The 25,008-nt window shown below is 46.3% G+C and overlaps 1 protein-coding gene across 3 annotated transcripts in view; it reads right to left on the reverse strand.

Moving 5' to 3' along the window:
• Nucleotides 1–5,881: 5,881 nt before the first annotated feature.
• ARHGAP31 (Rho GTPase activating protein 31) overlaps nt 5,882–25,008 on the reverse strand; it is a 101,171-nt gene continuing 82,044 nt past the window's right edge. For all 3 annotated transcript variants that reach the window (XM_033053188.2, XM_033053186.2, XM_033053187.2), the window contains exons 6-12: nt 23,253–23,398; nt 21,767–21,965; nt 19,890–20,014; nt 17,044–17,103; nt 15,632–16,252; nt 14,990–15,300; nt 5,882–13,348 (exon numbers count right to left, since the gene is read on the reverse strand). In XM_033053188.2, coding sequence (XP_032909079.1) covers nt 10,886–13,348; nt 14,990–15,300; nt 15,632–16,252; nt 17,044–17,103; nt 19,890–20,014; nt 21,767–21,965; nt 23,253–23,398 — 3,925 coding nt within the window. In that variant the 3' untranslated portion in view covers nt 5,882–10,885. The remainder of the gene's footprint in view (nt 13,349–14,989; nt 15,301–15,631; nt 16,253–17,043; nt 17,104–19,889; nt 20,015–21,766; nt 21,966–23,252; nt 23,399–25,008) is intronic.

The following is a 25,008-nucleotide window of genomic DNA, read 5'->3' on the forward strand; positions in this document are numbered from 1 at the left end:
CATCTGCCAAGTTAGGGAGCAATGGTAAAGACTGGGTACTGTCAGCAACTGCAAATTCCTGCCAAGTGTAACAGCAGAGGGAGGGGAGAGGAGAGGGAGAGGAGAGGAGAGGAGAGGAGAGGAGAGGAGAGGAGAGGAGAGGAGAGGAGAGGAGAGGAGAGGAGAGGAGAGGAGAGGAGAGGAGAGGAGAGGAGAGGAGAGGAGAGGAGAGGAGAGGAGAGGAGAGGAGAGGAGAGGAGAGGAGAGGAGAGGAGAGGAGAGGAGAGGAGAGGAGAGGAGAGGAGAGGAGAGGAGAGGAGAGGAGAGGAGAGGAGAGGAATGGGGCAGGAAGGACACGGCAGGCACAGAGACTCTGTCCTTGCTTGGCAAAACACTTCCAATAACTCTTGGTTGTGGCAGCCGTTGTGGATAGCTGCCCTCCTGCATAAGGGCCTCCTGTTTGAGTTTTTCTGAAACTCAAGCAGCTCTGCAAATGGGTGAGGCAACTGGCTGTGGGACTTTCTAGAAGCTAGTAAGGCCTTCTGACTATGGATGTCACTGGACATCTGGCTGGAGAAAACTGTAGGACCACAGAAGCAGGTAAGATCAAATATTATTTTCCTCCTCTGGTCTTTTGCTTCAAATCTTTCTGCTCCATCTAAATATGGTATGCTTGCAGCACTGCATTTAGAGGAAAATGCTGCAGAATTTTGAAGAAGATAAACTGAGACTACTTTAAATAGACTATTGCAGTATTAACTGCTCCAACCAGGTGCAAATGATACCATTGACTTATTACATAAATAGCAGCTCAAGTCAATTTGGTTTGGGTTCCTCAAATTTGCTTTCCATTTCTTAAGCCCTTCTCTCCAATTGCACTTTATGATTTGTGTACTACATAAATAAAAGTTCTGACCAAGTGATCCAGGCAATGGTGGATCTGTGCAGGAGTGCTAAACATATCACAGTGCATCCACATAAAACACACCTTTATCTGCCTGAATTAAGGGGGAAGGAGAAGATTAGACTGATGACAGAATGATCTTGATCAGAGTAATGAAAAATCCTGCTGAAAAATCAGAAAAAAACTGTGCTTCTGAAGGTCGATTCTAGCCTCTGAAATTACCTGGGATGCCAGGAAAAGGGTGAAGAAGAGATAGAGTTTGTGACAGGAATGGTAGTGAACAGGCTTATGTGTCAGCTGAGACTTGTAAAAAAAATCCTGGCCATTCTCAGCTGTTTGGATTGCTTACTGAAGGCATGGACGTACATGGTCTTCAGAGAAGGCAATATGCGTGTGTGTATTAGAACTGCTGGACTAAGACATCCTGCTAAGACAGGATGAGGGAAAAAATGCTGCAGGTGAAAGTCATTTGGTTTGTTTGCAGATTTGATTTGTGCGTTTATTCTCTGTGGGTGTGAATACTCACAGCTCTCTCTTGGCAATAAAAGCACACTCCAATCTTCCCATGGAGCTACCAAATGTATTTTTAGATTATTAATTTATTGCAATACTCCCAGCTCTGAGAAACCAAAAGTCTCGCTGAGAAGCATCCTCTGTTCACAGCTGATGAAGTGGTGAGTCCTCCAATCCAAAAAGAATCTCACATCCTCAGCTGCTGCCCTCCCACACACACAGAAACTTAACCTGGTGTTTTTCACACTGCTGAATGTTTGTTGCTGGCAGTGCTGAAGGTCTCTGTTCTTTCAGGCAATGAAGCAATGTGGTGCTGCCTTTGTGTATTTTGTGCCCCAACCCCATTTTTCCAACATGTTTTCCCACCCCTTCTTCCTTTCCCCTCACTTCTTCTGCATGAGACCTCTTTGCACAGACACTTTTTCAGGCGCTGTTTTTCTTTACCTTGCTGATTCATGTACGACATACAATGGCCATTACGTGCCATACTTGCATCTGGCTACACACCTCATTGGGAAAACTAGGAACCAGGTTGACAGTGGTGTTCAGTATCTTCTGATTCGGGTGATTTGTTCCCTTTCCTGCTCACTGCCCTGGCATCTTAGTTTTTCACATTCCTTACAACAGGGTCTCATGCCAAGCAAAGGTTTATTGGGACCAATGACCTAAAACTAGCTCATAAATGAATCCTCCTACTTCCCATCTTTGGCAGCCTGTTCTCCTTGGCAAATGGGGAAACCCCCTGCAGCATATGGTATGCTGGGAACCTCCTCCAAGAGCTCTCCCTGTAATCTCAGGCATCTGTCTCTAGGAGATCCCACTTTGGGAGAAGTGGATTATGACTGCTCAGGGTTTATCCTCAACAGGAAAAAGAGCAGTGAGCTGCTCTGGTTACCCAGGGCTGTTGCTAACTGTAGGCCAATGCAGGACCTCTCTCTTTTTCCCAAAACAATGCTCAGCTTTAGCAGGGTACTGTGGCTGGCACAGAGGCTGGAGACTCTAAAGTCAAGTCACTTCAAAAAATCCCTGTAAATAACAAGCCTGGTCCTTTTATACTGTCTGATTCTTCATGTTTAAAGCAAATTATCACACAGTGGGGAAAAAAAATAGAAAAAGAAAAAAAAATAAAAAAAAATTTTCCTGATTTATTCTTCTGATCCCTGTGAAAGAAGAGGGAAAGCGAATGTTACCTTATATTCTTCAGACTTGTTCAATTCAATCTTATGGCTGTTGGCTGTTGGGTTTTTTCCCTTTTGAGTTTTACTTATCTAGAAACTTCCTCTGTTGAATAATCAACATGTGTATTATTCTCTTTTCTCCAGTTCTGGTTGCTCCCATGTTTGTTTGCCTTGTGATTCTTTCTTAAGCAGCTACAAAGTTGTGGGTTTTTTTAAGTCATTTCCTCTCACTGCATTCAAATAATTCCTGGTCTTTTCAGATAAGGGATTTAGATGACAGAGAAATGCACCCTCTATAGCAGATGTGCTATGGAAGTAAACAGGTCCCATTTTAAGACGGATCTGGACCCAAATTGCAAATATAATTCCCAGGACTTGTCGAGGTTTGCAAATTGTTGCTCATCTCACGCTGCAGTTTGCTAAAAAGATATACAAAAATACCTACCCTGTTTAATTATGGAGTGAGGCAAACATTTGAATTTTAACACCACACTATGACTAACTTCTGAGGGCAGCAGATCTGGGGAGATCTGAGCTTTGCAGATCCCATTAATTTCTAATCCTTAACATTGAAACTGTTCATCCTTTACCCTTGTGGTGAGGTACATTTTTTGAAGAGTTTATCCTGCTCAGATGGAAAATGAACTCAGAAACCTCACTGCCTTTCTTTATTTTGGCTGTTATGATTCTGTTCTTTTTGTTGGTGGTGGTGCCTTGTGCCAGTCTCCCTTCCCTGCACTGCCTGCCTCCCCTTTGCTGCCAGCTGAGCTTTAGCCCCAGCCAGTGGGATACCAGTGGGATGTCCTGCTGCCCAGAGCTGCTGGAGTCCTGTGTTGCAGTGAGGATGCAAGAGACACCAGTGTCAAATGCTCCTTGGTGCTGGGTAAGGTTGATTCTTGGTTAACAGCCAGGTTGGGAACTTGCTTAATCCCGGTTTTGGCTTAACTGAAAGTACAGTAATTTCACGAATACAACCCGCAGCAATTTGACAAAAATTTTGGTGGAAACCCGGAAGTGCAGCTAATACTCGGGGGCAGCTAATATGTGAATAATTTTCTGACATTTAAAACCCCAGACGTGCCAGCCAGGGCGCCGAGCCAAGCACCTGCCAGTAAAAGCCGGCATTTCACGATTGTTACAAAGTGTTACTCTGTTGCCCTGGCTCCCTGCAGGCAGCACTGGGGGCGGGGAGAGAGGCGGGAGAGCTCTCTTCTTCCCTCCTCTGCCGCAGCCCAGGGGAGAGATGGGGGGACCCCGCGCAGCCATTGCCGCAGCCCAGGGAGCAGGCGGGGGCCCCGCGCCGCCATTGCCACGGCCCGGGGAGGTGGGGGGAGCCCGCGCTGCCATTGCCGCGGCCCGGGGAGGGGAGAGAGGCGGAAGAGCTCTCTTCTTCCCTCCTCTGCCACAGCCCAGGGGAGAGATGGGGGGAGCCCGCGCCGCCATTGCCGTGGCCCGGGGAGGTGGGGGGAGCCTGCGCCGCCACTGCCGCGGCCCGGGGAGCAGGCGGGGGCCCCGCGCCGCCATTGCCGCGGACCGGGGGGGGATGGGGGGAGCCCACGCCGCCATTGCCACGGCCCAGGGAGGGGGGGGGGACTCTGCCCCCACCCTCCGCTGCCATGGCGGAAGCAGGGGGTGCTCCGTGCCCGGCCGGCGCCGCGCCGCGAGCGGGGCGCTCTCTCCGTGCCCGGCCGGCGCCGCGCCGCAAGCAGGGCGCTCTCTCTGTGCCCGGCCGGCACCGCGCCGCTAGCAGGGCTGGGGCGAACGAACCCAGAAGCGGCGGCCAGCCCCAAGCGGCACCACTGGGATAGGCCACCTGGCCCCGTCAGCAGCCCCTAGCGGGCCGAGCCTGCACAGCCTTAGCTGAGCCAGTAAACCGCCTGCCATGCCACGGTTCTATTAGTATTTGGCAACTTTGTTGCACGCGGGTCCTCGCTGTGAACGACAGAGCAGCTTATATTCAGGTGCGGCTTATTTATGGACAAAGAACGAAATATTTGCCAATACCCAGAGATGCGGCTTATACTCAGTGCGGCTTGTATTCGTGAATTTACTGTATGCAAAATGCTGTAGCTGTGGCTTTCAATACAACCTACACAGGGCATTGTGCTGAGTCATGCAGGTAAAAGAAACTGGCTGAAACAGTATTCCATGTGTTTAAGCACCTTGATTTAGGACACAGTGCTGACTGGAGCATGAGCAGGTCTGCAGTGTCCCTTTGGCCTAATTTTCATAACCATGGGAATGCTGTGGGGCAGTCTGAGGTTCTCCCCTTGCCTTATGGCCAAGTCACTGTGAGACTGTGGCACAAAGAATAGGAAAATACTGGTTATCATATAGCACTAATAATTGGCTCCAGCTAACAACAATCCCAGAGTTCAACAAATGTGGTTTTCTCTCTCAATTTGTATGCCAGTTGCCATGGTAAGCAGGAAGCACAACCCAGGCATTTTCCTAAAGGGAAACTAAAGTCATGAAGGAAGTAGGAAAGGGAGTCAAGCCCTGAGTTCAGCTGCTGAGTAGGAGAAAAATTATTTCATTTAACCTGATGATTCACCGGCCTTTTAGGGAGAACAGTGAGAAAGCTGCACTGCAGATAGTTCCAACTGTGGCTACAAACATAAGAACACACCTCTTTTTTTTTTTTTTTCCTCTCTCTGATCCTAGGATGGAATAAGGGACACACAATAACAATATTCACTTCCATGCCACAGCTCAAAGATTGGTTTAATGAGAGCCAAGGAACTAAATTCATAAGTTGTTTAAGTTCTTGCTTGTCCTTTACAAATCAACAGAAATGCATGCATGGTGCACCAAAAGCTTTCATAGTAACTTCTCTTGTTCCAGCTTGAATTCTGCTGTACAAGCACTGGGATCACAAAGTTTTTCCATACTCTACTTTGAATTGCTCTGCAGGAGATGTGCTAAACAGGAGGATATAGTTGCACATCACTGAAACTTCAGCCTGGTAGAACTAGCAATGGTAAGAAAAAAAAATATTATTTTACCCTTGAAAATTTTAAAGCATTTCAGATAACAATAATTTTACAGAAATCTCCAAATCTCACTTCATTTTCAGAGCTGCAGAGCAACTGCAGAGCAACTGCATACCCTCCAATCAGAAAATTGTGTGGTCAGGCCCTAACCTTGAATCCCCACAATCAAAGCCCACACAATTGCCCTGGCCACTCACAAAACAAAAGGGGAACTCAAACTCCAAGTCAGAGGATGACAAAAGCATTTGTACTGTATTCATAAACCAAATCCAGAAAAAAATAAATGGTTCCAAAACATCACTAGGGCACAGATCTGTTTTTATAAAAACTCCAGTTTAATCTCATGGCTGAGACCTGGCAAAATATCCCTTTTGTGGCTGTTGCTTTTCTTTTCTTTTTTTTCTTTTTTTTTTTTTTTGACAATCATGCACAGAGACAGGCAAGTCCTCAGAGAAAAAAAGCTAAACAAAACTGCAATTCATCAGAGCTAGCAGGAAAAATAATCACAAAACCAGGGCCAGTGGGATGGAGACTGTCCTTTTCATAGTGTCCAACTTCCAGCCCTTCTCTTGACCTGGCAGCAAATAATATTTCAAAGGGGACTAGCGCCTGCAAGCACAAGATCCACAGTCTGGACTGCTGTATGAGTCCTCAGAAAGTTCTTGCCTTCTGCCATCCTTCCTTTCTGAGGCTGTTAAAGTCAAACTCCATCTCCAGTCAAACTCAGTGGGAAGTCCTCCATTCCTTGCTCGGAGCAGAATTAGTTATCACCAATCCTTTACATCAGTTAGGAGCATGCAAAGGTTAAACAAAATAGGGATCAGCTGTAGCTTCTCCCCCACCCCTAGAGATTTTCTTTTTTTTTTTTTTTTTTTTTTTAGAGATTGAGAGAAGCAAAAATGACAACTGCAAACCTGGGCATGCCTGAAAGGTAGTATATGCTTCAGTAAATTGGTCGTATTTTCAAGGCCAGGGAAATGCTTGTGGTGGAAAGCTGAATCGGCCCTTGAACTCTGGTCTCCCCTGATCTTGTCCCTCCTTTCCCAGGACAAGATCCTTCTCAGGAAGGCACATTCAGGCCTTCTGCCCACTCCAGATTAACCAGAACTAATTAGCTACATTGTGAGCAAAAAGCCATTTCATCTCACACTCTCAGTGCTGTAAACATAGCAGCAGAAAACAGTTCCACGCATCTGCCCAAGTTTCACAGATGTGTAAAATACTATTTAGGCAATTCCTTCATGTTAATTACATTTCCTTTTTCTAATACATTTATATAGAATGATCTTTTATATATTGATATAAAATTTAAAAATATTCACCATTACACATGTTTCAGAATCCATAAAGAAAGAAAAAATATTTTGATTGCACCATTTGGATACTGGATGAGAGAAAATGTTGCAGGCTTCACAGATGCTCTCTAATACAGACTTAAGTTCCTCTGAAGTTCTAAAGGTGAAAAAATAAGTACTTCAGTCTTTCTACAGTGATAGCACGAGATGGACAGCCCAGAGGACCGGGGTTTATAAGGTAAAATACAATCTTCATTTCTGTTTACTTTCCTGCCAGTAAGGCAGCTCCCACACGAGCTAACATTATCCATGTCCCTCCTTTCCATCAGGAATTCTCACCTTTGCCAGCTTAGCCATTTCACTCTGAGCTACGTTGAAGAGAAGCTGCACTAACCCTCTGACTACATGGGAAGAATAAGTGATATTTACCCACTTGTCTTCCACTTGTAAAAGCCCACAAACAACACATGCTGGTGATAATTTGTCATGTCTGATACTGGGACCATCTGCAAACTGGGAAACAGCCTTTACTTTTCACAGTCTCAGGAGAACTGAAATGTACTGCAGGGTCCCTGAAGTGATCCTTGTGGAGCTGCAGATGCTGAGCCAATCTATTTAGGAAGGTCCTTTCAATAACACCAATGAAAACTGTCTTAGTTCTACTGGGCAAGACTCATCTCCCATAAATCCAATCTGTCCATCTTCATAATGTTTCACAGATAAACAAAGGAAAAACAGAAACTAAACCCCCAAACAAACAGAAACAATAAAAACCAAACCCAAAACCAAGGAGAAAAAAAAACGCAAGAAAGAAGAAAATCCTTTCTTAAAGAGATCAGGTCTGACCCTGAAACTGACATTGAGGATAGGTTAGAAAAGCTGGATCTTAGGAAGCTCCTGCCACCCAGTCAGCACCATTCAATGGGAGGTGGTATCTGTGTTGTGGCCCTGTCCAACTCCCAAGCTCTGGTCCTTCAAGCTGACTGCAGGTACCAGCATCAGCATGTATTCATCAAGCTTTACAGACTCTGCAGAAGGCTGAGTCTGGAGCTGAGAACAATTACACCTATGCGACAGGGCACCTTGCAGCTAAGAATGTGCTTTCATCTCTGCAGGACCTGGGGCTTTATTTTAAATGCTCTGGATGCATCAGCTGAAGGCTGGGGATGAAATTGTAGATAAGAAATGGGATCAAGCTACAAAATAGAGATATCATTGCACCTTCTCTGCTTAATTAAAATCCAGGACCCAGATCTGAGTTCCAATTCTGAAACACCTTTTAAAAGTATAGTCTGGAAACAGATTTTAGTTGAAGCTGATCTTTAATATCAAGTAAAGATTTCTAATAACTTACTGTTGCAGGAGTTTTCACCACTTATGCCAAAAGCGCTATTACTGAAATGCTGGTTAAGAGTTGAGACAGTGTATTATATACAAATTGCCAGACATCATTTCTTGTTCATACATCAGCTTATATGAGAATAAGAAGGACAAAATAAATGGTTTTAACATGTCAAGGTTAAACATGCCACCTTTTCCTTTCCTTCTGAGGCATTACTTTGTGAGCTTCTCTAGCTCCCTTCCAGGTGGCTTGGCAGTCAAATCTTCTAGAAAATGAGAGACTATAAATCCTTGTCCAAAGTAAACTATTTTGTTGATGCCAAAAAAACCTGGGCATCATTTCCACAACCTTTACATCCTCTAAAACCTTACCACAATACCTTGCATTACACCTTCCCTTTGTCAATAACCCAGCCATGGTGATTAAAAGCTTTCTCATAAGGCAGAGCCATGTAAGTGCAGTGTGGAGCTGTGCTAACTATGAGGAGCATGAATGACTGGGAATTCCCTAGCTTTAATAAGAGGCTGCACAGGCATATTATGGTCTGGGAGTAGAATAATACGATTGTCATGAAGCTGCATATTCTGGGCCTACTGCCCAGAGCTTACCCAGGTAAAGCATAGGCTTCTGCCTGTGAAAGAACATGGACCCAAACAGGAACTCCATGCCCTTATCTTGTTTAATAATCTCCCTTGACAAAACTGACAGCAGAGACTTAGTCCTCTGCTTTGTTCCCATGTGGCACTATACACAAGTAGTGCGGTGAAGAGGATCAAAGACTACAACTGGTGACGAGGAAAAGCCCTCTTGTTTTTTCACATTCCCTTTGGAAATGGAAGGAGAAAATTCTGCTGAAGATATATTTCTTGCATTTGTGGGCCCATAACTTCTCAAAAATACTCCAGCATATCTCTCCTTTACCAATTACAGTTGAGAGAAAACACTGTGTGGGGAGGCTCAGGGCCCTCCAGCCACAATGGCACTAATAAAGTGACACAGTCAGTACAGACTGGGATTACATGGGTTTAGTTTACTAACCATTGGAAATTGCCAGTACTTCAGAAAATGAAGCCCTAAACACACACTCTCTTGGGACATTCTGGCTACCAGTTTACTGCTCAAACTGTAGCCTATCACACCCATCTGAAGGCTTGCAGACTCAGACATCTCCAGGAATGATGGCCCCTGAAAGCACATTACAGGGACAATCTCAGTGCTGGCAGCAACACCTGTGTTCCCGTCTCCTCTGTAGTCACCACTGACACTTAAATTGCAGAGACAGCACAGGCTGTACCTGACTGCCATCACTCCCAGTCATAGATCAGGCAACAGATGAACCTGTGGTGAATGCAGAGTTAGAGACTTTATAAAGGAAGCTTTAATTCTATTCCCATGGCAGCTGTTGCATATCTGAACACGTATTTGCCTGTAACATTATTGTTCCCTTCAGGAGAGAGTTTTATTCACTTCAAACCCCTCTCTCAGGACTTGTTCAGGATCTGTTCTGCAGTCCCACAAATCATCCTCTTTACCATACTCTTAATAAATCTGAAAGCACTGAGGTCCAGGGAGGTGGCAACCAGCCACACTCTCAAAGATTAACAGTGTAAAATCACAGGAGACAAAATTTAAATGAAGAAGCACCTGGGGATATGCCACATAGTGACAATGAAAGACCAAGGGTCAAAGACATATCAGTCAGGGTGCAAGAGGGCAATAGCCCAAGGATAAGGAGATAAGAAGATCCTCTTGCTTTTGTCTGCTGTTGGCAGTGTGGAGCTCAGCTGGAGGCAGCTGCAGAGGTGTCATCTGGCTTTAAGCAAAGATGAAAATAGTTGATACTGGCCTTTGTTATGACCTTGCCTTGGCTTTCACTGCTTTCAGCCTGAGGGGTCTCTACCGCTGGGCAGCCAGCTGCATGCTCATTCCTCAGCCACATGGATCTTGTGTGCCCAAGGAACAAGTGACTGAGCACACAAAACTCATGGGCAAGACCTGGAAGACTGAAAGAACAACTAGGCATTTCTTGTTCAGCTGCTTTCATTCCAGCCGTTGCACATGCTGGAAAGAGCATGTCTCTGATGCAAGGAGAGAGCTGGAGGCAGCGTCTTCGGGTTGTATGTTTATCATTGGAACATCCTTGAGTGTCTCACACCCTGTGTGATTTGCTCATGCCAGCTTCACCTTCCTCTCCAGCTATCTCCAGCCTCCTGCACTGTTTATTTACCCTGTGCAAATCAAAAAGTCTTTTACTGGTGTCTGGGGAGCAATGGTAGTAGCTCTCAAACATCTGGACTTACCACCTCAGCAGATGTTGTGCCTCTGCGCCCTTGAGCTGCAGTGTTTTGTAACAATTATACAGAGATTCGCTTTTCCTTTTTCTATAGGGAGGATGAGACTTTCACAGGGCTTGTTAGAAAATAGATGTGAGAAATGCAAGTTCTCTGAGACTGGCTTACCATGAAAAAAATAGACAGTGAGGGACTAGGCAGGAGCAATAAACAGAATGAAAAGCAAGACAAAGATACTATGACCTTCCATAGCAAAAGCTTTGCATGAAACCATAAAGGATTCAGGTCCATCTTGCACAGAATAGTTTTAACAACAGCAAAATTGCAACAGAGTTGGTCTTGGACACTCCCATTCCAACCATCACAGAAAAGAAATAGGAGAAGCAGCTGCTACTCAATCTGCCTCCCACTTCGTCCATCCAGAATCACAGAGCGCCTCTGGGGCTGGTAGAAGCAGCTTGTAGAGGTCTCCAGTCTCTGGCCGTTCTTGGGGATGGTCATTTTGTTCCGCAGTGTTACCCCCTCAGGCACTGTCCGTGCAGGGTCAGACAGATCGCCACAAATGGGGCTCAAAGAGGTGGTCTGAGTGGGGCTCCTGATGGGTGACAACAATACCCTGGAGTCTGCTGAGGAGGTGGGGTGGTCCATGATGGGAAATGGGGGACTGAAGAGAATCAGACTCTGGGGCCTCCCAGGCCTAGATCTGTAGGAAGGTTTGGAGAATCCTGATGGCCTCTCTATCTTTGAAGACTGTGGGTTATCTCCAGCTGCCTCCCCACCAGAGGTGCGCTTTCGGCGCAGGACAGGGGCATCCAGAGCAGGGTGATGACTGGACTGAGATGGCTCCAGCGGAGAGCCCAGGCTGCCATGCCAAGGACAGATTGAGTCTTTTTGAGCAGGGTCACTGTTTTCTTTCTCTGCTTTGGTTTTCTTCTCTGTCGGTGGGCTCTTGGGGGCCTCCAGGTGGCTCCATGCCACCCGTGGAGCCTGCCTGATGGCCTGCTTGGCTTCTGCTTCCTTCTTCTCAGTAGCTGGAGCAGTGTTCTGAGCCTGCAGAGGCTGGGGGATCTGGGTGTACTGAATCTTGGGTGGTATCACGGGTACCGCTCTAGCCTGGCACATCTTAATCATGAAGGAGGTCCTGACTGCTGACACACTCACGGGGGCAGAGTTACGACGGCCGGTGGTGGCATGGGCCACTGCTAGGTAATCCAAGTCTAAATCCACGGGGGCATTGAAACGAGACCCCCAGGGAACACCCCTACTGCCAGCAGGGCAGTGTGTCAGCAGGGATGGGACAGAATCACTGCTTTTTACTTCCTTCTGCCCATACAGGAGATTCCCAGGGGCAGAAGGCATGGACAGGCTCTCAAATGTGAAGAAATCTGGGGCTGGGAGGAGTGAATCCAGGTTGAGGGATGAAGGCCTGGTCTTTACTTTGCGAGGTGTTTCTTCACCTTTATTACTCAGCTGTGACTCAGCAGCAGAACACAATGCTTTGGTGACAGTCTCTCCTCTCAGGGCAGTGTCCTGAGAGATGGGTAACTCCTCCTTTGTGTTCTTAGTCTGTAAAGAACTGCTTGGGCTGTTTCGGTATGGCAAAGACAACTCAAGCTTCAGGCTCCAGGGATTTTCTTTGCTCACATGCACTTTCTTTCCCTCTGTCTCCAAAAGAGGAACTCTGGAGGGTCCTGCTTTCTCACCTGGTGCTTTCTCCCTGATAAGGGGGTACTCAGGTTTTGAAGGGTCTTCTGGAGGACTTAGGCCATTCTCATCTTGCATAGCTTTGCCCAAAGTAGAGGGGGACATGGGTTGTGTTTTGGACAGCTCACAAGTCACTGAATGCAGAATGTCACTGCATGGCTGCTGGTGGTCAGTGGCATCTATGAAAGAGAATGGGGTAGTCCACATACTCAACACTGTGTCTTTACTGTCCAAGGAAATGCTTCGACTGAACCGCGGTCTAAGAGAAAGGCATGTGTCTGCTCTCTGGCTCTGTGGGTGAATTTCCTGGGTCATCTTCTCCTGAATGTCCTTAAAGGTGGGGGAATGGAGAGGGCTTGTAACCCACTGGTGATCCTCCCAAGGCTCCACAAGTTCTAAGCTCTGCACATTATCTGTCCAGGCGTCCTCATCATCCTGGTCAGCAGGATCCTGAGTTCTGCTAACAGCATTGCCTTCCTTCATCTCCTGGATTCCAGCTCCACTCAGTCCCTTGGAGGAGAATGTATCCCTTTCATCAGTAGTCATTATCTCATGTTTCTCCCTTTGAGTCTCTGGGACTCTGGTTAGACCATCCTCTTCCCTCTGGAGCTGGTACCTGCCATCTTTTTCTTTCCCAGAGTCTGGACATGCTCCTTTGGAACAAGATAATCCATCACTAGTGGCAATCTCACTAAATTCTGATTGACTATGAAGCTTCCAGTCAGGGGTAGGAATAAGACATTCACTCCTGCTCTCCACCACTGACTGGTGATTCTTTGGAGTGGCTGAGCCTGTTGGAAGAGTACTCAGTTTGGGTAGGGCTGAAGCACCATTCTGCTGCACAACTGTATCAGACTGGCAGCTGGGAAGGCTGTCTTGTTGCTCCATGCCACTGGCACCAAATAAAGGCACCTGAGTTATCTGTGATGGTTGGCTTTCAGATTTCTGCTCAGCAAGTGCTGGACTCTGCCCTGCGCCAGAGGAAAGACTATCAGTTTGTGCTGAAGGAGGGGATTCAGAAATTGAGCTTGTCTTGGGGACTGCTGCTGTCAAGAGCAAGAGCTCCTCTTCAGGTTCAATAATTTTCAGTTCCTGCTGTATCTCTGGCCACAGGGCTTCCAGAAAGGCATTCGGCGGGTCCTCCTCACTCTGAAAAACATAAATGCCATCACCTGGGAGCTCACAACTTACCAGTAAATACCCCTCCATCTTCTCCAAACAGCCCTCCTAGAATAGCCAGGCTCCCGGATGTACTCACAGGTACAGAAACACAGACGCACAGACTTCTATAGTTCAAGGAAGAAAATCTATAAACAAGTGAGTTTATGGAGGAGAAGGTCTAAGATGCAGCCAAAAGGGGGCCTAGGACGGACATAATGAAATAGTGAGCTGAATAAGTAGCTGGAATGTTCCAGCCCATTTCTCAGCAACTACCATTCAGGCTCACTTAGCCTTGCCAGAGAATATGAATTCCCAAATTGCACATTCTCAAATGAATAATCTATTCAAGGAGATATGCCAACCGATCTTTAAATAGCTGTCCAAAGATGAGTATCACTGTAAGAAACTTGGTGAAACAGAAGATGCAAAAAATAGTAAGAATTTAAAATTACAATAATTTCACGACTATAAGGCACACCGTTTTGACTAAAATTTTGTCCCAAACCCGGAAGTGCGCCTTATAGTCCGGTGCGCCTTATATAATGTACAAAGTTCGGAAATTTGCCAACACGGAAGTGTGAGCTGCGAGCCATGAGGGGAGCCGGCAGGGCCGTGGCAGCTGGGTGAAGGCGTGGCCGTGGTTCCGTGGCAGCCGGGTGGAGGTGGGTCTGCAGGGGCGCGGCAGCTGAGTGGAGGCGGGCCCGCAGGGCTGCGGTGCCATGGCAGCCAGGTGGAGGCAGGCCCGGGGGCCCATGGTGCCCCTCCAGCCGGGCCCAGGGCCCCATGGCTGCTGGGTGGAGGAGGGGCCAGGGGCCCGCGGCACCCCTCTTGCCGGGTACAGGCGGGGCCGCGTTGCCGTGGCAGCCGGGTGCAGGCGGGGCTGGGGGCCCAGGACCCCATGGCTGCCAAGTGGAGGTGGGGCCAGGGGCCCGCGGCACCCCTCCTGCCGGGTACAGCCGGGCCCGGGGGCCCAGGGAGGTGCGGCTGAGCCGCGGTGGGCATAGCCCAGCCCCACCGGGTACAGGCGAGCCCGGGGGCCCATGGCTGCCGGGTTGAGGCAGGGCCTCAGCCAGCAACAGCACAAGGGGAGCTGGGGGCGGATCCTCGCTGCAAAAAAAAGTGCGCCTTATAGTCCGGTGTGCCTTATATGATCTACAAAGTTGCGAATTTTGCCGACTCCCGGGGGGTGCACCTTATAGTCCAGTGAGCCTTATGGTCGTGAAATTACTGTAAGTTTGCAGAGACTGGGAGTAAAAAGGTCTGTTCAGGCTGTCTAGGACAAATGGGACAGCAAAAATGGAAGGAGAATTCAGAGACCACAGGTCAAAATGCTCAGACATCCGGATAGTTTCAATTCTGGAGAGTCTCAGAGCAGACAGATGGTACAGACTGAAATTGTACAGTTATAGGAAAAGATGATCAAAAGGGGACAGTAGGTAGTTACGTAAAGGTAAATCACCACATGGTGATTTCACAGAAGTGAAATAAATCAATTTATGGTCAATCATTGGTGCTGCTTTGCCTAAGTTATAGACTGAGTTTACACAGCTACAGACACACAATGAAACCTCCCAGTCCCAGTCACTACCATGACATGGTTCCCCACTTTTCTCATGCCTTCTTCCTTACCACATCTCTTAGGCATGATGCTTCTTCTGTCTTAGCCATCTCAATCTCCTGTTGGTCACAGCTGCCTCCTGAGGAGACATCCTTCATCCTGAGCTGTCCTTGCTCTGCTTTCCCTGCTGAGAGTGGTCCCTTATGGAACTCCAATGCTGGCGTTTGTTCCAAGGTGGGACTCTGCTCTGAGGACTGCAGGGGGCTGCTGATGCCACTGGTGCAGCTGCTTTGCCCACACGTCTCCTTATTTTCTGCTGCTGGCTGTGATGTTTCTAAGGACTCCGTTTTTCTGGCTGCCACCAGCTCCTCAGGATGAGACCCTGGATCAGAAACACAAATGAATGTAACTACCTGAGACTGAAAGCTTGTGTCCTGGGACAAAGCAGTGCTGCCAAGAGCCAACACCAACTAACAAAGCTAGAGAGCTCCCCCCAGGCAAAGCCAAATGTTTCCAGGAGGTCGCCCACCTCCCCAGGCTCCTTAATGCAACAAGCACCATCCTGACTGCTATCAAGTCAACACCCACCCTGCTATAGGTTGGTTTCTTTCCTGTCACAAGCTCAAGCTGGAGAGACCTCCACACCACCAAGCTGCAGGGCACTTCCAGCAGCCCAAATGAAGATCCATACCCCTCTCCTTAACACAATTTACCTCTGGATGCTGCCACTGGCAGAGTTGGCCCCAGCTGTTTCTCCTCGCACTCTGTTGCTTGCTCTGCCCTTGTGTGGGTCCTTGCCTCCAGGGCAGAGGGGCTCATGCTCTCCACTAGAGAAGACAACTCCTCTAAACTGGAAAGGGAATGCTTCTCCTTGCTGGGCACGCGGCAGGGTGTGCTGTTGGTGCTGATGACTGCGGATACCCTCAGCGGGACAGAGACAGCAAATGGCTCTGAGATGTTCAGGGCTTTTCTCTGGTGATGAGGAGAAGCCTCCAAGGGAAAGAGGCTGCTTGGGAAGCCCGACTTGGTGGCTCTTTCAGAGGTGTAGAACATGAGCACTCCTTTGGCTGAAGTCTGCTCATTTTCAGCATCCTCTGCTACCCGGAAAACTTTCAGCTGCTCAGGGGGTGACTTCACCTGTGCTGTCCAGGGAAGAACTCTCTCCCCACCCAGCTCTGAACTTCCTTTGGCCCCCATGGCAGATCCTTCCCGCTCCCATTCATTCTCCTTGCTGAGGTCGTATGAGCTGCCTGTGCCTCCTGTCCGTATCTTGGTGGGAACAAAGAACCCTCCAGTAGTTACTGACCGTTTGAACCTGCTTTTGTCATCCTCCCCTAGAGACGGAAACATAGGAGCAAGTCAGTGAGAAGCAAAGCACAAGCAAACAAAACTTCCTCTGTAAGGAGCCCTCCTCAATCCCTCCAGGGATGAGTCCTGCCCTGGAAATCCCTAGACAGATGGAGACAACAGGCACTGAAGACCTTCTGTGCTCTAGCCCTAGGGCTTCCTTCAAAATGTGCAGGCAGCACAGGACTGAATGCCCTCCAGTGGAAATCAGCTCAGACTTTTATTAGACACTCTTCTCCAACAGATGCAGCTGGGTCTAGGGTTGTCACATACTGCCCACAATGCACACGTCAGGCTTTGTTGGTATTTTGTAAGCCTTTTTCATCTATGAGTAGGATTTTGGTGTCCAGAATAACCAAGAAAGAAATCAAAGCAGTCCAACTGCCAATAAAGGTGCAGCTAAACACAGTGGTAACTCTCAGGTGGCTGCACTGAGATAAGCAACACAGAAAAGAGTCAAAAATGCACACTCACAGAGGTGGGTGACACATGTCAGCAACCAGGGCATAAGTACATGAAGATACACAACATGGTGAGATAGACACTCATCCATCGAGGGTGGTGAGACACTGGAACAGGCTGTCCAGAGAGGTTGTGGATGCCCCATCCCTGGAAGTGTTCAAGGGCTGGTGTAGTGGAAGATGCCCCTGCCTACGGCACGGGTGTTGGAACTAGGAGATTTCTAAAGTCCCCTTCAACCCAAACCATTCCATGTCCCTGCTGCTGAAAATGCAGAGCTGCAATCCTTCCCCTTACAGGCAGGCTATGGATGTCTCACCTTCCACTGGCAGGGAACACAATGAGTCCATGCTCTTTGCAGGCCGAACAGTTGCTTTTTCTATGGAGAAAAAGTTTAGAAGCAGGTATCAGATCCTGTGGCTTTGCAGGCTTCAGCCCATAAATATCAAAGGCTGCATACATATAGACAGGCATGCCAGGCAGACATTTTCCATTTCCAAGCATTCCCCCATGTGTGTACACCAAACGGCTTATCACCCATAACACTTGTCCACACAGCTGGAGATCTGCTAGAGCTAACAACAGCTTTGCACCTGTTGGCTATTTGGAGAGCTATACTTAACCCAGCCAGTCAATACCACCTCCACTCTGAAGCAATTAAGCATCCCCAACACTGTCATGTGCCACTCTCCTGTCTAACTTAGTTGGGCTATTGGTTGTGGGGGACTTTTTAACTAAACTGACATAAATGCCTTCTCACGTCTCATTCCTGATAGCAAATGTTGGGTTATTTTTACATTGCACTCATGGCTCTTTTGCTGACGTGAGCATGTCCTGCCTCCAGCAGGAACTCCGGGAAATTTCTGAGGGCAGTAAGCAACCTATTTTGCTGGTCATCCTCACTGGACTTGCTTGTCCAGAAAAAAGCTGTCATTTTTACTATACACTCTACAGCTCTGTTTGTGAGAGGTTTTAGAAGCTTGTAACTGTTACTGCTCTGAAAAAGGAAGGGAGGTAGGGAAATGTAGCTGGCAAGGAAGACAAGTTAGTCTCTGCAGCCCAAAAAGCTTCCATGGAGATCTGGAAAATGTCCGAGAGTAAAGTTTTCTGTTTACAGAGCTGCACAAAGTAGGTAAGCAGAAAGTCAGCTGGCTTGTTGGACTTCATTTGTTTATATAATTGAGGCTTCTGTCTCCGACTCTCGTGTGAGCAGAGGAGAAACTCCAGCTACTTTTTACATTTATATGGAGTCCTGGCTACTTTTTATGTTCATAAGATGTGATGTCTTGAGCACTGTTTCTACTTTCCAGGAGGAACAGAATTCTAGCTGGGGAGCTGTCTAAGTCACAGATTTGTGTGCACAGACTCAAGCAGTGCTAAAGCATGTGCTAAGTTTCAGCAGCAACTTTGTCTGTTCCCTCCCATTAGCCTTTAAGCAGAGAGCACTGAAAAATGTAACACAACAGCACAAAAGTGTGGCTTCTGAAAAGCACTGCTGCAGTGCTGAAAACTCTGTTCACGGCTGTGCATTTGTGTGTCCTGCGGGTGAAAATGTCCAGCACCCTGTCACTCAGTACTGTCCTTGCAACAAGGCTCAGCCATGATCTCTGGGGCTGCCATCATTCCTGGGCCTCCTTGGGTTAGCACTATTTTGAGACAGAGTATTCCTTATGAAGGTGAGAAGTGATCCCGTGATCAAAATAGGACAGAGAGCTATTTTGAAGTCTGTCATAGGCACACTGTGTGAGGCCACCTGTACATGCAAAACATGGGGAAGGCAGGGATCCAAAAAAGAACTGGATCCAGCATTTGGCTTCACACTCATTTCTGACCCAAGTACAGCATCTCTTATATGTGGTGGTAGCTAATGTTGCCAATATTAACTATTTTATTAGAAGTTTTGAAATGTTAGGCAGTGGTTCTCCAAACACCAGCTCCTGGAGTAATGAGATAATATAAAGAAAAATCCACCTTCATCTCCCTATTGAAAATAAATTCCTTTGAGGTACTAAAAAATCTAGAACATATAAACCCAAAACATTTATTTACGAATTTAAATTTAAAAGCCACTCTTTCTTTTTAAAAATGTGATTACTTTTAAGTGAAGTTCATTATTTTTAGAGCTTGAGTCATCATTTTTCAACAGTGGGAACTGGCACTGCCCTGTGATTTTCTAGGAAGCAGAGTGTTTAAGAGATTGCAGCACAGGAGAGGTTAGAAATTGGGATTACAGCCAGGAGAAAACACAACTTCTCTCTTGTAAATTCTGCAAAAGCAATGGCTTCCCTCAAAGTGCTGAGAGCCAGAGCTGAATGCACCCCTGGGGCTTGCTTTTCACAAAGGCACTGAATGCAATTGGTTCTTTAATGTCCTTTAGTGCAAAGACAGCCTAGAAGGACAGCCATCCACCCAGTGTCATGTAGCCTTAGGAGACAGAGAAAGGGAACAAAATTCCCTTTCAGGAAAGAGAATGGAATCTTGAAATCAGACAGCAAAGTCTAACAAACTCTCTGGAAAAGAGATATGATCAAATAAAATGCAATGGAAAAAAAAACAGAAAATGTGAAAATGGAGTGACTACAGCCAAATGGACCAAGATGCAGTGAAGAGGACCCAAACTTCACAAATTTAATCCAATTAAAATCCTGACATCAGGGAAGAAAGGTAAACAAAGAGTGAGGAGAAGACATTAAGGAAATGAAAGGCTAAAAAAAAAGAAAATTGAGAATTCCAAAGCCAAGTGAAAACACTAAAAGTGAATGGGATGAGAACAAGTGCAGGGAAATGGACCAAAGCTTGCCCAAATAATCCTCATTGAAATCGCAAGATTTCATTCCCTTTCTTGAAATGGCTGTCCTGGCTGGGCTGAATAGTGGATTAATCCAAACCTTACCTAGCATTTTTCTTGACAGCTGGACAACAGGAGCCCATGTATCAGGTACCAAAGTGCAATATTTATTGTAGCTGTCTGTCAAATTCTCGTGGAAGGGTGTTTCTTCCCATCAAAGGAAAATGAGATGTGCACGAAACCAGGCAACAAGCATGACCCGATTAGAGTGTCTCAAGTCTATGGCATTAGTGGCAAGTGGATACAGATTGTTCCGTGCTACCAACAACACAAGAGAAAGCTTCAGAGTGAAGCATTCAGTTGAAAAGTGCTCTTACCAGATAGCTTCTGTGCCCTTACAAAGACACTCCCATTCCGACTCAGTTTAGACTTTGATTCTGAGCCAGAGCGGCCCAAATTAAATATTGACTTCCATTTCTTGGACTTCGTGGATAATTTCCTCCTGGAAGGAAAAAAGCTCAGGTAGTCACCAAATCTTAGAGATTCTACCATTTCAATACCCTCCAAAGGCCCTTTCAAAGGCCTCTGAGCTGTCTCCCCTCAACACTTCACTTTTTTTTTTCTTCTCACTCCTCTTTTAACTCTAAAGCATGCAAGGCATAGGTATACAACCAATTCTTGTTGGCTACATAGGAAGCAATCACGCTATAAGTTATTTATCTGTACTACTGATTTAACTATTTCATGGATGGAAAGACATCCAAGCCTTCACATAGTTAGCTCTGGTATCATGCTACAGTAACAGTGATTGAGCAATCAACCATGCTTGTCTCCAGAAAGGAGAGAAGGCTCAGGCTATTCTGCAATAAAGCAAAGTAAAATTGCCTTTTAAACTGGTTTTAATGACACAATGTATTATAAATTCCAGGGAACTGATGGAATTGATATCATTTCTCAGTGCACAAAGTTATGCTTTAAAGACCACACCTTATGAAAAAATTAAAAGGATTCCTTAATGCAAACTAACTAATAATGCTTCTCAGGCCAACATTTATTTAATCACAGGTGTTATATACTCATATGCAAGTATAACATACTAACCAAGCAGGAGGAGGTTTAAGGGAAATAAATCAATTTCTCGTAACTGTCAGAGGAAGTGGGACACCAGTTCCCTATGTCTCTTTGGAAATCCCAGCCTTTGTAGAAAGAAGCTGCTTGTCCTAATGCAATTTCTTCAGGACATTCTGTTTCACTTCCTTCATACTCATTCTGACTCCTACTTCCATTTCCCCTCCTTCAGAGCAAGAATTCTCTTATCTTCCTGTCTTGCTGTCTATATTGGGCTTTCTATCCCCATACTTCTGCTTTTCTTTCTGATGAGTCCACAGAAAAGCACAAATCAGTCCTACAAAGGGCACTGATCCCATCTTGGGGATAGGTTTTTTCTCTTCAAATGAAAAAGCAGAAGGCACTCTAGAAGGACAAACATCCTTTTGTCTTAAGCTGGTTATCCTCTTGCCAGTATTCTGTTAGATGAGTCTTTTTTGTTTTACTATATCACGTGCCAATAATTTTTTTTTCCAGTTGCTTTCTGGGTCAGTAGATTAATGAGTCTCCTGTTGCAGAGGCTATAATCTATCAGAACCAGGCAGTAGAGTGGCTATATATAAACAGTTAGATAGACCAATAGATAAATACTTATTGTGGGCAGCTGTGCCAACAACTGCAGCAACCTCAGCTGAAATCACTCTTCTCCTGGCATAAACATAGCTGGCATAGGTGCCCCTATGTAAATATCTCTTCATGCTGGGAGTGAAAATAAGCCTTCCTTCTTGGTTGTAATTGCAGAGGAATCTGGAGAATGAAGAATCTGGAGCAGGTCAATGGCATCAGGTGTGCCCTGAACCAGCCAACAGCAAGTGAAACTCATAGATGAGCTGTGCCCCAACCTGTTCCATGCTCATCCCATGTTTAGCCAACTTCTGAGTTGGCACAAGGATGCAAAGACAATTCATTTGTCCTGCAGGAGGTCTGTGATGTTCTGCCCTGTTGGAGATGAGAATTAGTGAAGCTATGAACTCAGCACCTGCAATACTTCTCAGGAGTAGCTCTGCCTCTTTAGAGGACCATGAATTTACTTTGGATAGTGGCACAAGATTCATATGAGTGCGTGTGGGGAGGTATCATTCCCAATCACACTGGGGAGCCTGCACTTTTTTTTTTTTATGTGCTTTAAACTCCTCGTGGCACTTACTTGCTGTCAGGAAGGTCAACAACTGTGTGGAAGAGGGACCCAATTACAGGCACAATCTCAGGCAAGCTATTCTCTCTCCTCTCCTTCCGAGCAGGATGGGATGCAGACAGACTCCGTGCCTGGGCTTCTTCTAGGCTCACCAGTTTCATTGGCAGGGAGGCTGAGGGGAGGGTCAAACTTTTCACAACTGATGCACTCTCTAAAAAACAAGAAAATACATTCCAGCCTGGGGTGAGGAGAGATGAGAGCAAGAGCTTCAGGACTTTATTTGACTGGAACATCTCCTGTGGAGGGGTGAAAGAAGTGGCACATGCAGGGAGAAAGGTTTTTTGACAGATAAGCCTTTCAGCTCCCCAGCAACCTTATCAATCTGAGTATATTCCCAGCAGGGGCCATGCTTGCCAAAGGCTGTGTTGTGTGGATTTGCTTCCTCTGCTGCAGATGCTTCTGTGTGAAGGAGGTGTCTCTGAAAACCACCAGGATTCACACATTCCCTTTACTCTTCCCTCACTCCCTTTCTCCATTCTGCCCACATTCACCCCTGATTTTGAAGCAGTTCAGGCCCTGATCCAAATTTGGTGCTCAGTTCTTTCTCTCACTTCCACATCTTTCTCCTTGTCTATTTTTAGGACAGGTGATCGTTCTAAAAACCAGCATTACCTTAACTTTCTAATCCATTTCAGGGCCACAGAAAGCAGTGTCACTGATAGCCCAGGGAACTGAGAGTGTCTGTTTATGGGGGCAGTGGCAAAGCCATGTTAAGGTAAGGATGGGCAGAATAAGCTGACACAGGGCTGCAAAGGTAGATACTGCCTGAGTGCTGAAGGTATCAGAAGTCTTTCAAGTGCATAATATGGGAAAGTGCTTATTTCTGCAACTATGTGAGGTCACTGTGGATCCATGCCTTCTCACTTCTCAGTGTTTGCCAACATCACTGAACAGCAAAATCAGCATCTCTGAAAACTATTGATGTCCCAGGAAAAAAAAAATCTCTTTTATAAAATGTCCTCAGGAACAAGATATAAGTTTTTGGAGCACAGGATTAATTTTTTTTCCCAGAGTGCCTGGAAGTGTGACCTCTGACTTGGGTGGAAATGCTGGCTGCTGGGCAGGTATTGTAATGAGGATTTGTAACTGGGGGAATCTGAGAGAAGAGCTGAGATTGTGGCTGATGGACTTATAGAGAAAGCTTAGACCAAGACTGAGAATCAGTCTGGTGGTCTTTTGTGGAAAGGGTTAAGCCACATGAGATCATGTAAAAGATGAGACATAAGGCAACCTGAGAAGACACTAAAGGAGGCTAGTATTCAAAAAGAAAATGTTGAAGATAGGGATGAAGAAGACAAGAGAAATGAGATACTGGGCTCAAGGGGTCTTTGGGGAAGTTTGTGGTGATAGCAAGGGTTACTGTGCTTGTAGTAATAGTTGAAGGGAGAGCTGAACTACATAGCAAGTGACATGGTAAGTGGCTCTGTGAGGTTGCTACCAATGTTCTCTGGAGAACTGGCTTTCCTGTTTTTGTTGAAGATCTGATCCACATGGTTCAGGATGAACTCGATCACCAGTTGCTGCACTCGCACCTCCAGGAAAGCTGCATCCCCATTGCAGCCGACTGCCTCAATCTCCTTTGACCTGCATGAGGAAAGAGGGGTACCAGCAGTGAGCGCTGCCACACACAGCCCCTGGCAAAGACAGACCAGATTTCTTCCTGCAAACAAAGCAACAGGGATGATTTCCCCACTCTTGCTGTACTTCTTCCTCTCCTTCCCTCACAGGCCCTCACCCTCTCTTTGTCTTTTCACTCTTTTAAAAATTATTTTCTCTGTTTTCTTTGCCACCTCTGCTACTTCCTTTCCTGAATGTGTTATTTTCCCCATTTGGCTTTTACATTCTTTAGCATGTAAAACTGTGACTGTCAAGTTCCATTCTTCTCCTTTTTTCCTATTTTAGCTATTTCAAGGCAAGGCCTGAAAGACAACACAGGAGTCTTCAAGTGCTGCTTCTAGATCCCTACTCAGTGCTTCAATCACCTCTCAGTGAAATCCCTTACACCCTGCCCAGGTCTTCCCTCATGCCAATTTCTTCAATACTTTGCCATGTGCCCAATAGTCTCTTTTCTGCCCCTCTGTGTTCCCACATTCTCAATCTTGCTCTAAGCAAAGAAACATTCCTTATCTTGCCAATGTGTTGCTGAAGAAATTATCTTTGGGCAATGGATCCTTTATAAAGTTAATGATTGGTGCATTAGATAACAGCTTGGGGCATTGCCAAGAAGATAATCCTGTAAGGATACTGCAGTTGCATTGCTTTCTCCTTTCTTTTCCTCCCTGGGGACTTGTACTTATGAAGATTGCACAGGAAAAACTGACCTCTTTTTTTTTTTTTTACAAGAACAGAAGCCAACATTTGATTCATTTTCAGAACCTGCTCTGCCATTTTTGGCATTCAGAAGGATGAGACAACTCTTTAGAGCATGCTTTTCAGGCCTGTACCTCTTTAGCAAACGTCCTCTGCCAGCCCAGGGCTACCCAGATGGCTTTGCCATCATCCCTCTCCTGCACCCCTCCCCTCCTCCTCCCCTCACCAGCTCCAGTCCTGGACTCTCCCTGCATAGTTCATTCCTCTAAATCCATGGGTATTGGATGGATGGAAAGGGAATTTTGACAAGATATAAAGGTTTTTTGGTTTGTTTTTTTTTTCCCCCAGATGCTATTTTTCCTTGTTCTGCTTAGCTCTACAACATAGCAGCCAAACCCTGTCTGCAGTCTAATCCAGCCTAATCCAGGCTTCTTCACAGCAGAGTGCCAGGCATAACAAACATGAAAAACTAGCTGGTGGTCTTGAGATCTGACACTGGCTGCCATTTTGTACAAGGAGATCTGGGAACAGGTCTGTAATATTATTGCCCTGTTTCTCTCTTTTCTGATCCTTGCTGTCTCTCGCTGCCCTGCTGCAGAAGCACCATCACCAATAAAAATGTCATTCGCATTCCCAAGTAATTGAGTTAAGTCCTCATTTCTAAATCTATGCTCAACTTGCAAAATAACAACTTTTTAAAATAAGAAACACACAAACCCACAAGCTTCCTTGGACACTGGCAGTGAAACGTTAGATTATTCAACCTAGGAAAAAAGCTGTTTGTTCTGCTATGCTCTTCCCTTTAGCTGTTCAGCTTTTCCCTATTTTTTGCATTTCCCTCAGGTGATGAGTCATCAGACTCAGATGCTGCCGCTCCCCTTGGA

The sequence above is a fragment of the Catharus ustulatus genome, chromosome 2 (genome assembly GCF_009819885.2).
Source record: "Catharus ustulatus isolate bCatUst1 chromosome 2, bCatUst1.pri.v2, whole genome shotgun sequence".
Lineage (NCBI taxonomy): Eukaryota > Metazoa > Chordata > Aves > Passeriformes > Turdidae > Catharus > Catharus ustulatus.